Consider the following 13018-nt stretch of genomic DNA (forward strand, 5'->3'; position numbering starts at 1 on the left):
GCACAGGGACTGGGGGGCTGACCCTCCCCTGCGCCCCGAGTCGGGCCCAGGCCCAGACCCGGGCCGGGGCAGGCCGCCGCGGCCGGGCCCGCTCTCGCTCCCGCCGCCAGGCCACAGCTGGGCCTGGGCGGCCGCTCCCTCCTCCGCGGGGTCCCCGGAGGTCACGGATCCCCTGCACCCGCCAAAAAAACCGAGCCCCTCACGCAGCCCCAAACAACGCCGGCACTCCCCCGCTCTCCCCGTTACCCCCACGGCCCCGAGGGGAGAAGCGGGGCCGGGGCCGCTGCCCGCCCCGGAGCCCGTCCCCGCCCGGGCCGGGAGCGCACCTGTAGTTGTAGCCGCCGAAGCGCTGGCTCTCCCGCAGCAGGGCCCGGTACAGCCTCAGCACCTCGGCCCGGCTGGACGCTGCCATGTTGCCGACGCCAGGCGGGTCCTCCCGCGGCGAGGCCCCTTTCCCCGCCCGCAGCGCCCGGGGCCGCGCCGGCCCCCGGAGCCGCCTCTCCGCCACCCGCGCCGGCCTCTCTGCGCGCCTCCACGGGCGGGCAGGCAGGGGCGGGGGCAGCCGCGGCGGCGGGAGCCGGAGCGCACGGCCGGGCGGTGAGTGGAGGATCGGGGAAGCAGCGGCCGCGGCTCGGCCCGGGCCCAGCGCAAGGCCCGGGGCGGGGCCGCGGCCTGAGGGCTCTTCTTCCCCGGCTGAGGCGGCCCCCGGGGGCGGCGGGCGGCTCTCCGGGCGGAGGGCTCGGGGCGGGTGCCGGGCTCGCCGGGTCGGTGCCGCCGCGTTACTTGCTCAAGCCTCGGCCTGCCCTGAAGCGCTACCGCCGCTTCCCCGCGCGGGCTCCTGTCAGCCTCGGCCGGCGCGGCTGAGACCGGCCCGAGCGCTGGCAGAGACCGGGGGAGCGTGTGGTGGTGGTGGTTGCTGGGGAGAGGCCTAAGCGGTGAGGAAAGGAAAACCGTCCTTCTAATAAACTGGTTGGTGCGTTTGGGTGCACCCACGCTTGTTTTGTTGGTGTGTTGCATGGGGAGGTGGATGCTGGTGAGGTGTGAGTGGTGTAGAGCCTGGAAAGGGGCAACAGGTGATGTGTGTTCGGTGATTGCATTGAAGTGGCCACGTAAGGTTGCCGTGAATGGTGACCTGCGCTCGTGGGTTAGGGCCTGGTGTGTTGTTGTGGTGTGGGAGCTGGTCCTCGCTTGGTATCTGAAGTTGAATTCTGTTACTTCAACTGACTTGGGCATGTAGTTATAGTTCAGGTATTGCTTAAGCTAAGCAGTGAGTGTCTCTGAAGGAGGTTAGCAGGGATTTCCTACCTCTGTGCTTTTATTTTCAATGGGAAATCTCAATTTACCATTGTTCTTGTTTTTTTTTCCATAGTCCTGGGAAATGACTACACTGGTTTTATCAGTGCCTTCCCCTATGGTTCTCTATTTGTGCAAGTTTTCAAAAAATGAATAACTGTGTTGTAACTTTAAGTGAATTTAACGCACAGACCCATGGCCTTGAAGAGAGCAGGACGGACGCAGTGCCTATGTATTGTACAGCCCACAGAATAACAGGTTGCCTGAACCATTTAAAAGGCAGGTTCTGTTTATTTGGTAAATCTTGCGTTTTACTCTTTTCTGCTGTGAGACTGGGTCTCTTTTTCTGCTTAAAGCACCTCTTTTTTTCATTTATACTTGTTTCTTTTTTTTGCTGGAAAGAGCACTTAGCATCCTCTTCTGCTGAAAGTTTTGTCACTCCAGGATAAACGTGACTTTATAACTTACAGGTATGATGCCCCAGCTGTATTTAATAGTGATTTTTGAATATTATTGATATAACTTATTTATAATCATTACATGGTTCAGGCACAGTTTCTCCACAGTATGTTCTGTATATAGTAGATGTTTGTATATATCCTACATGTCTCTGGCAAAAGTGCTTAAATTGCTGCTGCTAACTGAACTCATATTTTATTGTGTATATACTTTGAGTATTGTTATTTGTGTTGGTTGTATATCTGATACAATTTACAGTTTATTGCATAGAACTAAAATAGTTCTATGCTTCTGTGTGTAAATAAAATAGACATGCATGGAGTTATCTCAGATTTGTCTTTGCGAGTATGCTATGTTTTAGCAGCCCTTTGAGGCTTCTGGAAACTGAGATTTTCCATACATAGCAAATTTCCTTGATGTTCTCTTTATCAAAACCAAAACTAGAAATGTTAGAGGAAATGTTGCATTTTTGTAGAAAAATGCAAGCAACTGAGACACTGACAAGAATCATGTTTCTGAGGCCTTCCCTTGTAAGTTACAAAACAAAGTGGTTTGGGCTAGCTTTTGGCATTTGGGAAAACATAAAGCAAGCATGCTCTTTAGTTGCCTGAAGGACCAACCAAATTCTCCTTGTAGCCCAAGCCTGTTGACACAGGTTGCTATGCCAGAAGTGGAGTCCTTCTGAGGTGCCGGTGCACCTATCTTTGCAGCTGTTAATGTCTGGAGTGCTTAATACATGTTAAAGCAGAACTCTTGCTTTGTGCCTGCAGATTTATTATCTTCCCTGAAAGCAGCAGTGGCAACGCTGCCCTTTGTTTTGACTGTGGGCTTCAGACAGCTTAATAGATACAGGTCTGTCATGTAGAGAGCAAAACCCAGCTTTAAGAGTTTGGCAGAGTTATGTGGAATCATTCTGTAGATGAGCGTGGCGGTTATTCCATCTAATTTCACAACAGCCCTCTTTGTTATTGTGAGAAATAAAGTTTTGATGCTACAGTCTTTAGCTCTGAAAGATGGGAGACTAATTGGGAAGAAAACAAAACACATTAAGCAAATATTGTTTACAAGAACACTATTGATTTCATATTTGTAAAGTAATTATAAATGATTTTGAAATAGCCTCAGGTGCCAATCCTGTTCCTGAATCTCCCTGACAGTTTTTGTGATTATTATTTTTTTTTTAATTAAAAAATTTTTTTTTTAGATAACTATGTTTTTCTCTTAAGGAAGCATGGAAGCCTCATATGTTTAGAATAAGCAATAAGCACATGCAATGCACTATCAAATGCAAAGTAAACATACCAAAGGGAAGAAGTCTTTCCGCTTCTCTCCCTTTCCTGGCTTAACCTTTATTACACTCAAGGATGGAAGAATAATTTTTTGCATAAACTTGTCATCTTTATGCAGTTGGATTGGTGCTGTTGACTGGAAAAACTAATTATTTTCTTATGTATTTTATTATTGCATTTTCTTGGAAGCAATGGATTATGGTCTCAGAAGTCCTGTCATTCTGCAGTAAGTGGGCATTGCCTCTGCTGTGACTGGGGTACATTTGTTTCTGCTAGCTTTCTGTGTATGTGCATCACTGCAAGCCTGCAGAGAATTTGAAGGACAGACACAGTCCAAATGGCTATTGTTGTGTCCTGTGACACTGGAGCTCGGTAATGATCACTTCATTAACTGCCTCCTTGTTGCCTAGGGGGAATGCACAACTGAATTTTATCTAGACACCAACCCAGGACCAATCAAGATATGGGCAGATGATTTTTTTTTTACCCCCGAACTTCTCTGGTTTAAAACTCAGTGTAGTTTTATTGTTACATTTTATAGGGATGGGGTTAGAGATATGTTTTTCTTAATTGCAGTGATACATATAATCATTGTTGAAGTGGGTTGGTGGGTGTTCATTTGTACAGGAGTCTTTGGTTTTAGCATTTGGTCTGAGGAAGGAATGTGGCCTGTGCCTTGCCTTTCTGCATCTCTTGGGATAAATAAGCACTTTGAGAATGATATAATTGTATCAGTATCTGGAATAGTTACTAATATTTCAATTATGTAGATGTTAAAAAAAAAAAAAAAAGGAGGGGGGGGCAAATTTGGATGAAATATCTGCAGATAGTGTGGACTGGTGTGAAAGGAAACAGCTGTTACATTCTCCAGAATGTTTCGGATGTTTTGTTGTATATTACCGAATTGTTCCTTGCGGTACAATATTTCAGCGTTATGACATGGCACTCAACACTTTAAGAGAGCATGGGCTTTCCTCATATGCTGCTGTTTGTGTTCATTATTTTTCTTTGGGGGTCAGTATGATAATTGATTGTCATGATATTATCATCTCTTTTAATTATTGTTTTTCAGTTTCTGAAAATGTGTTAACTTTTCCCTGCTGCTGTGGTACAGTTTCTCCCTCTTCTTCCCCTCCCTCTTCTTCCCTGCTTTTAGTTCTTGATGGACAGTGTTGTGCACAGTGAGGTCTTACCCAGTGTAGAGTTGGACCTTTAAAATAAGGACCGTGAATCACAAGAATTTTGGGATTTCAGTCACAACTGTAACAAACTTTAATTTAACCATTCCCTATAGTGTGTAAGATTTCCACAATATCAAAAGGAGGCCTTGAATAACTCTGCTTCTTTAAAAAAAAAAAATATTTATTTGGTTGCTCTATAGAAAAGAACATTTTTAATCATGAGGCAAAACTTCTGTGTTTCAAATTCAGCTGTGCTCCTAATTTATTTGTGTGTTTTTGAAAATTCTGCCTAAGAGTTCAGAAGGAAGAAAAAAATGGGACAAAACTCTCAGTCACTTTTTGAGTTACCCCATCTCTTTCTGAACTGAATTTCAGAATGTTGTGTATTGTTTAAAGTATGATTGTAAGAATAGTAATAATAGGGGGAAAAAAACCCAAACAACCCAAACAGTAGTGGGTTTTCTGGTGTAATACTTGGTTGTGTAAGGGAATACCTGTTTTACCACTGCCGCCCCTAAATGTTTGCTGGTTCATGATCTCTTGTGCTGTAGGCATTGCACTGAAAGAAACACTGAATTTTGTTTTCCTTGTTGGCCTCAGTCTTAATCTAATTTCCAGTGGCCATGTGCAACACCAGAGGATTTCATGGGCATCATGTTGCCTGCTAATTATGTATCATGTTAAGCAGCTGGACAGTTCAGCAGTTGTGGGATAACTTCTGGATCAGTGACATGCAATGTTGATATATACCATATTGATTTTGAAAGATGTTGATAGTGGACATATGTTGGTAAAGTACTTTGAAATGCCTGAAATAAAAATGCTATAAAAGTCCAGAATTAAAAGGATAATTTTGTGTTACAGCAACAGGCAAGAGAATAAGTAATAGAGGATTAAAATTGCAAATAATGTTTAAATAGTTCAGTGTATAATAGTTGCATTAAATGCAAATGACAATTCTAACCTTAATGCTGATGAAATCCAAGGTATTTTTCAAGACAAGAACCCAACAAGAAATGAATGTATTTTTGCTGTGTGGTTGTTACATTGAAATCTTACTGACAAACCTGATCATGAGAAGTAGGAAGGACAGGATTTATTAAGTGTTCTCATCCATGACCTCATGAATTCAGAAATGCTTTCTTTTCTGTGCTTTCCAGTGTTTTATGTAATCTAGTCTTAAATAACTTTCCTTTCTGTGGGAAAAATATTCTACTTAATATGGTATCTTGCTGTTAAGAAATGTTTTCTGATGCTCAGTCTATGCTACCCTCTTTCCTGAGTTCATCCCCCTCTTTCATTTATGCCCCTTAGAGTCACACTGTGTAATTCTTCTCCCTCCTCCGTGATTTACACTATCATTCTGTTTCCCAATAGCTGTCATCTAGCCAGGCTAACTTAGTTATTTTGATTTTTTTTTTTTTTTTTTTCCCCCCTCTTTCTTCTTTTTTTAGCGGATATTGAAATTTTTAGCTTAGGAAGCAAACTTAGCTGTAAAACAAGGACTGATATTTTGTTTAAGAGCAACTCAGAATCTCTTTGTAGCCACCCCTGTATCTTTTTCACTGACTTGTGATTTCCAGTTTGCCAGGTTGGTTACAAATAGTACTGCCAACCTTATTAGTTAAAGATCATGACTGCATCTAACATGTCTTGCCAGAGCAAAGGTCTTTCTTCTCTTGAGTTTATTTTTGGCATATATGAAGGTGTATGTGAATATGTATAAAAGCATGTGCACAGTCACATTGTGGTGGTAAAGGTCATGCTGTTCATCCTAGATTGTCTGTGCTGCAGCACTGGGAATTCATGCACAGCTAACACGGTGCTGTGGACTTTTTTCTGGTTACCCAGTCCTGTGTGCCAGGTATGAGAAATCAAAGACAACCTGCTGTTTGTGTGCATCCCAGTTCTTTTCCTGCTCCTTGCGCTGTGGGCATAGGCCCTCTTGTCAGACCACGGGCTATTGCTTAAGTCCTTCCCTGAAAATCCACTTCACTAAGTGTTTTCTCAAATACTTCTTGAGTGATTATTTCCTGGAAGCAATTCCTAGAGCAAAGTATTAGTAGGGGTAGAAGTATCATGTTGCTATAAGTTAAGTGGATCTGATGTAAGAAACATGTTATCTAAGATAAAACAAAAGTGGAAATTCTTGTATAATATGTTGAAAAGATGTTATTGGAGAAAGGTGTGACCTCTGAGAATGGGATGTGTGGAAGACTTTTTTTTTTTTTTTTTTTTTGGAAAGAAAGGTTAAGCAAAACTGGTTTACAATGGATGTGTAAAGCAGCAAGGATTAAGTGGATTGTAAGTAGGCTATCTGTTTAGTTTCCTGTGTGTGTGATGACAGGAGGGGGAATGTGATTTTCCACTTGTAAGACATTTTCATTTTATATGATGCTGTATATCCATATGACTTTTTGTTCTGTTAGCTTGGACTTTTGGTCCAGAAGAAAACCCAACACTTTAAATATGAAGCTGAAGCAAAGAAGTCTAAAGAGAATATTTCTGGGGAGGAAAGGAAACTAAGGAGCAATGTTTTCATTTAAATGAGGAAAAAATATATGCATATTAGCAAACTGTAGTAATGGTAGAGTTTAAGATAACTTAATTTTGCACGATCCTTGACATTTTTGATCTTTCATCTTGTGTCACTATCAGTTTTATGTCCCCAGAGCTTTGGCCAGCATTCATGCTAGTGCATTAGGGACATGTTTCTAAATATATCATGCTTCTAATGCTTTGTAAGATGAAATGAATTGTCAATGTTGCCGTACATGCCTTCACACTTCTAGACAGAACTTTATTTCTGTTTCATGTTTTTATATCTGGGGTGACTGTGCCAAAATTTGTCTTTTAGCCAGTCCTGGAAGAGAAGAAGCAAAGCACTGGCTAAAGCTAACAGGCAAAGGAAGCAGAACTGAGGAAAGATTATCTCTGCTTGTGGGTAAGTAACTACAAATAAATTTAGCTTTCTGAATCTATATCTTTGACATGAGCACTGCCAGTCTTTTCAGGTAATAACAAGTTTTCAGTCCTTCTCCATTTTAATTAATAATAAAAAAAAAATCTTTCTTCATCTTCACCAACTGTTAAAAACAGGTATGCTAACTAGGTATGTTAACTGTCTAATTTGGCTTTCAATATAGAATTCATGTGTTTCCTTACTCCTAATACAAAGAAAATAATGAGACTTGAGATGTAAAGATAGGTAGATAATAGTAATAGGTAGATAGGTAGAAGATGATAATTTTCTGGAGGACAAATTTATCATCTTTATATTGGATTATGTCCATATCTTTGAATATAATCCCTTTGAAATCTGTCCAACTACCTAAACAATAAGTTGCTGTTCAGTGTGAAAAAAGGTGGCAGAATTAGGTTCTCCTTACTTTACAAACCACATAATTGATGTAAGTTAGAATCCAGCATAGGATGCTCTGGTGAATAGGGAGTGAGTTCAGTGAGCTCTTGAGAGAGGCAATAGTTACGGCCTTACGAATCCCACCATTAACCTTACAGTCTTTTATGTTCCTGTCCCCATAGCAGAATAAGCTAAAGGCAATGTGTGTCCGTGTCTCTTCATAAAGTTTTGTGCCTTAACTGAAACTGGTGATGAGGGTGGATTTAGGTGGGGATGCAGACGTATGAAATGGAGCTGTCAGCTTTCCTGTAAGGATGGGCTTAACATTCTGCAGAAAGGCAGGAAAGAGGAATGGGGGGAAAAAATAGTTTAAAGTACTGTTCTGGGAAGATACGTGAGAGTTCATCTGTCTGGAGTCCTGAGTTAAATATCTCCCTGTTCTAGAATTTCTGTGATTAGCTTTTTCAGTTATGCTTTGTAGCCCAGGATCAGTTTTGCCCAAGATCAGCTTTTGTCGGTTTTTTTTGTTTGTTTGGGGTTCCCCCCCCCCCCCCCCCCCCCTGCTCCTGGCACTGTACATTCTTTTTCTTTCATTTATCTTTATGCAGGTGATTTTCATAATTGTTTAACTTTTGCCTTTTTTGGAGATGATTCCTGGTGAAGTAAGTGTGCTGCATCTAAAATGGAGAAAACCAGATAAACAGAGCAAATTATCACGGTCCTCACAGAGATTTAATGGTGCTTCTTTTAAATTTTTTTGTGTACGATATCAAAATTATTTTGACTGCCAAGACAGTGTTCAACACCTTCACTGAGAGTGTTCTTAATTTTGAGAATATTAGCGTAATCTTGTCATTGTTTTCTTATTTATTTTGGCTGTAAACATAGCTTTTTTGCAACATTTGTTTTAACTTTGAGTTTATTATACTAATTACTTCCAGGGTGAAAAATTGCATAGTGCATTACAGCAGCTCTTCCCTTGGGAAGATAATATTCTAAAATGGACAGATATGGTACTGCACGTGTAAAATTATCAGATATTGAAGAGGCAATTAAATAACAGCTCTCTATGTAGGTTTGTTGAACTTGGAAAAGCTACTTGCTTTTTATGTTGGTACACTAGCTTTGTCAAGTTTTGTGGAAGAAAGTTGTTGTGAACAGATAGAGATGTTGCTTGATAAAGGTTAGCTTTTTCTGTTTCTCTTCTGTCCCTCCCCCTCCCTGCACAGATTGCGTTACTTATTCCCCCACTCTTCCCCTCCTGATGTATCTTATTCTGATAATGTCATTTTTTCATATTTTTCTTGTGGTAGATTATATTCTTAATATAATATTCATTCTACAAACAGAAACTCTGCTGGGTAGATGAAGACTTGAACTAAGTATGTGGGAACACCATGTTATTCTCGTTTCTTTTATCAAACTCCCTGTGTTTATTTTTAAATGATTTTTTTAATGTACAGTATTTAAGAGCTTTTGCAGGTTCTACCAAATCCTATTTCCTCACCTGATATTAGGAATTCATTTGACCCAAGTGTCCTCTGACTGCTCTCATTCCAGACCCTGAGTGACAGAGCTGGGCCTGTGTGGAACTTGATCTTTCAGCACATTGCAAATTGCAATTCTACAAATGGTTTTAAAGAAAAAGAAAAAAAAAGAACAATTATTATGTTTTAATTTTGAATCTCTCAGTATGTGATGGATGTGGCATTAACTGAAGATTGTTTTGTCATATGTGACCTTGAGCTATAACAACACCTTATTCTTCATTAATAATAAAGATTTGATTCTTTCATGTTATTGTTTTGCCTAACTTGTATAGCTTCTTCCACCCAGTCAATGTGTATATCTTGGCTCAAAATGCAAGAGGAGGGGCTGTTGCCTTTGTTCTCTAAAGACTGGATGGAGAAATAACTTCTGTGTGCCACAGTTTGAGATGCGTATCCTGAGGTCTGTCTAAGTTTCCTTTCACTGAGGTTGCTCTGGAGGGAAGAGTGACTTCCAAGTATCTGGTGCCACAGAAGGGTTCACTGATGTAATTAAAACATATGGCTTTCTCAAGGACTTTCAAACAAAGGTTTTCTTTTGTTCTTTGTGCTGTGCTTTATCTGGAGTAAGTACATCAACATTAGCAAGCCTTATAGGAGATGTTACCTGGTAACACTAAAGATAATAAAGCAGGAAGGTGCTTGGGAGCCTATTATCTGGGTCTATTGCTCACAGCACCCTAGGATATGTCCTCTCTTCTAGCATTAGTGACAAAGAAAGAAGTTAGTGATACTAGTCTTGTTCTTTTTACTGTAACACTTTCAAACTTTTTTTATCCTGTGGTAGCAGGACTGGATGAAGACACAATTTAAGCATGTATTTTAAGTCATACTTCCCTTGCTTTGCTTGCTACAGAATATCTTGGAACTAGTTCTCCTTTAACAATTTCTAGATGTCAGCACCTCTTGAAGGCTGTAAAGGTAGTAGTGTTCAGGCGTAATCAAATACAGTGTTACAAGGTAGGTGTGCCTGAATACATATGAATTAATCCTAGCCATAAGCTTTAACAGAACCAGAGCACAGTTGTATCAGGAAATTAGAACAGGATTAAGCAAATCCATGTCAGAATTTGACTTGTATTTATTTGAATAGGCAGAACTTTAAATTGAGGGATTTTATTATAAAACTTTTCACGAATATTTCTTAGCAGCATTGTCTATAATTCAGTGTCAGTTGTGGCAGTTGAAGTATTTTTAAGAAAAAAGACTACACTTTTTTTACCCTTAGGCTTTAAACATAGTTAATGCATTTCTTTAGCTACAGTTACAGAAAATGTTTCATAATGTAAGTAGAATATTTGCAAACCAGGTTTTCTGTCTTTTGGTAGCCTGTATACATTCATAACTATAGTATATAAAAAGTAAAACTTTTAAGCTTGTTAATGGAGGTTGGCTAGGCAGTTAATTCTTGTGAGGAGTCTTGAGTACACTTGTTCTTAAAAAAGCAAAGTAAGTCTTTCAACTTGCAGCCCAGCAATTTGTTGGAGGACTGATGAGGCAGCACACAGGCTTGATAGTCAATGTGGGATTTTGAAGAAATACATTATCCATCCACCTGTGGTAAATTTGAGTGCTGGGATCAAGGAAATAACACCAGAGTAGTTAAAAAAAAAAAAAAAGTATATATAGTGAATAAGTTTGCTAAAAAGAGCAGGGTAGGTAAAGGCAATCAAACTGAAAATGTTTGGCAGTGTAATCTTGCCTCATTTTTGTTTTACCTTCTGAAATTTGTATTGCTGTGAGACCAACTGTATTGAGACAGATGCCGTGATTGTGTGAGACTTGCTGGCAGAGCTGTCTGTATTGTCTGCAAATCCTGCTGTTCATGTGCATCCGGCATTTTGTGTAGGTTAAATGGGTTGGAATGAACTGTGTCATTTAGAAACTTATGTGGTAGGTTGTTTTTTTTCCTTTTACAATATGCCAGTCAATACTGCACTCTGTGTAGGCTAGCTGCTTTTTCCTATACTTTTGTTTTATTTTTTTTTCCTGCTTTATTAGTATTTGCAACCCATGTGATTTGGGATCCAATGTAAATGATGATACAGTTTCTAAACAGATTTTGTTTGCTCTAACATAGTATATTTTTGCAATGCTAGCCTAAGACTTTGGGTTAATAGTTGTTGAGAGATGAAGCGGTCTTCTGCTTCTAAACCCCATTAATAGTAAGGGAACACAACAGCCTAAATCACTAGCACATAAACGGAAGAATAAAACAAATCTGGTCATTGATTTGTATTTCACTCAGTCAACAGAAAAGAGCTTCAGCAATAGGGAATCATACCAAAGCAATAAAGGCTTTTGCATTATGTAAAAAACCAAAAGTGTCGGAGTAAATAGAATTTACTTCTTAGTACAACTTGTCAGTCCCATTTACGCATTTCAGAGATAATGGGCCCTTATTAAGGAAAGTGAGCCTACAGCAGTGTTTTAGAGTAGAAGAAAGTCTCTCAAGTGTTTTTCAAGAGCAGTATTAGCGCCTGGGTAAATTTATAGGAAACAGTTTTTACTCATTGTATCTTAAACTATAATAGTCTATGTTATCCTGCAGCTATGTCTGTACTCAGTCAAGAGCTGAGTTTAGAACTATTTCTTACATGTCTGGACCCAGTAAAAAAAAAAAATCTGCTAGCATCATTTTTAATTGGATGCCTAAAAGTGGCTCCGCAGAAATCTTCTGTGGCAAAACCAAGCAGAAGAAAGATGGTAGGAGTTTCAGTCATCATTTTCTGCTACCTTTCTCTTCAGTCTTGGACAGGGGTTCAGTGAGAAGGAGCAAGCAGACTGGGAGATCATTTCACATTCCATTTCTGGATTTCAGGGCTCCGTGAGGGTTTTTTGCACTGCATGGGAATAAAATCCTGCTGCTCTGACTCCCTGGTCACAAGGTTCCCAGTGGCACAGCACAGGCATCCAGGGCTTCTGAGCAGCTACAGCAATGGAGACCTGACATGAGGTAATGAAGGCTGTAGTAACACTATTCCCTTTGCATTGTTTTTACTGTGGTTCTCTAACATGAAGTAGAAGGAGGCGCTAAGAGTAGACATCTTTGGTTACACCTACAAAACTTTCCGAGCTTGGATGTGATGGATTTGGTAAAAGAAAATGCCTTTTCCAACAAGAAATGCTTGAAATCTGTCTTTAGAGTAGGAAGGAAGTAAGGTGGCCAGCTAGGCAGCATTGCATACACAAGCTTTATTGAAACTATGTCTAAACACTATTTTTCATATAAGCTTGTGTCCCTGTATAGATGGAATGTGAGGCTTTAGGCATAGACACCATTTCTCCTGTTGAAAGCTGACAACTTCAGTTTTCCTTTAACTGACTCTTGATTCTTGAACAGAAAAGGTTTTTTTTATTATTATTTAATTTCCTATGCAATGCTCATTAGATTTGAGACATTATGCAATGGCTAATAGTAGTGATGCATATATTGGATTCCCAAATAAAGACTTTACAGCAATTCCTGTCTAGCTCTGCTTTAAACAAATGAGAGCCTTTAGGCTGATTTGAATGGACGTCTGCTGAAACCCTGACTACAAAGAGACAGAACTAAGCATCTGTGCAGCACTGGGAGCTGAATTTTGAGGTGCTGAAATTAAATTCTCATTTTTAGTACAAGCATTTAGTGAAAAATAAAATGTGAACAAGCATTGTTAACAACAATCGAATCAAAGGCTATTCAGATTGGTTTCATAAATGTAATGTCCAGCATACTGAAGTTGTTCGACAGTTGTGACGTTGCATTTCAAATGTAATTAAAAATAGATAGTTATTTGATCTGAACATTCATTCTTTGTGTCTTTGACTTTATATGACTTTAGATTATCTTTTTATTAACCTTAGGAAGCCTTATAAATTTAGTGCTTTATTTCCAGTATACTGGAC

General features: G+C 40.1%; 2 protein-coding genes across 14 annotated transcripts in view; one reads left to right on the top strand and one right to left on the bottom strand.

Annotated features, from left to right (window-relative positions):
• Window positions 1-546, bottom strand: part of LYRM4 (LYR motif containing 4) — a 91549-nt gene extending 91003 nt beyond the window's left edge. For 4 of the 7 annotated variants that reach the window (XR_007508918.1, XR_007508920.1, XR_007508919.1 and 1 more), the window contains exon 1: window positions 327-530. Coding sequence is in view for 4 of the 7 variants with exons in the window: in XM_049823818.1 (XP_049679775.1) it covers window positions 327-412 (86 nt within the window). In the remaining 3 variants the exon portion in view is untranslated. Of the gene's footprint in view, window positions 1-326 lie in introns of all 7 variants that reach the window. The other 3 variants (XM_049823820.1, XM_049823819.1, XM_049823817.1) reach the window with 3 other exon arrangements.
• The window catches only part of FARS2 (phenylalanyl-tRNA synthetase 2, mitochondrial), a 248615-nt gene continuing 236085 nt past the window's right edge, over window positions 489-13018 (top strand). For 2 of the 7 annotated variants that reach the window (XM_049823809.1, XM_049823816.1), the window contains exons 1-2: window positions 678-973; window positions 7080-7166. The gene's annotated coding sequence lies outside the window, so the exon portion shown is untranslated. The other 5 variants (XM_049823813.1, XM_049823811.1, XM_049823810.1 and 2 more) reach the window with 5 other exon arrangements.

This window comes from Accipiter gentilis, chromosome 20 (genome assembly GCF_929443795.1).
Source record: "Accipiter gentilis chromosome 20, bAccGen1.1, whole genome shotgun sequence".
NCBI classification, from domain to species: domain Eukaryota; kingdom Metazoa; phylum Chordata; class Aves; order Accipitriformes; family Accipitridae; genus Astur; species Astur gentilis.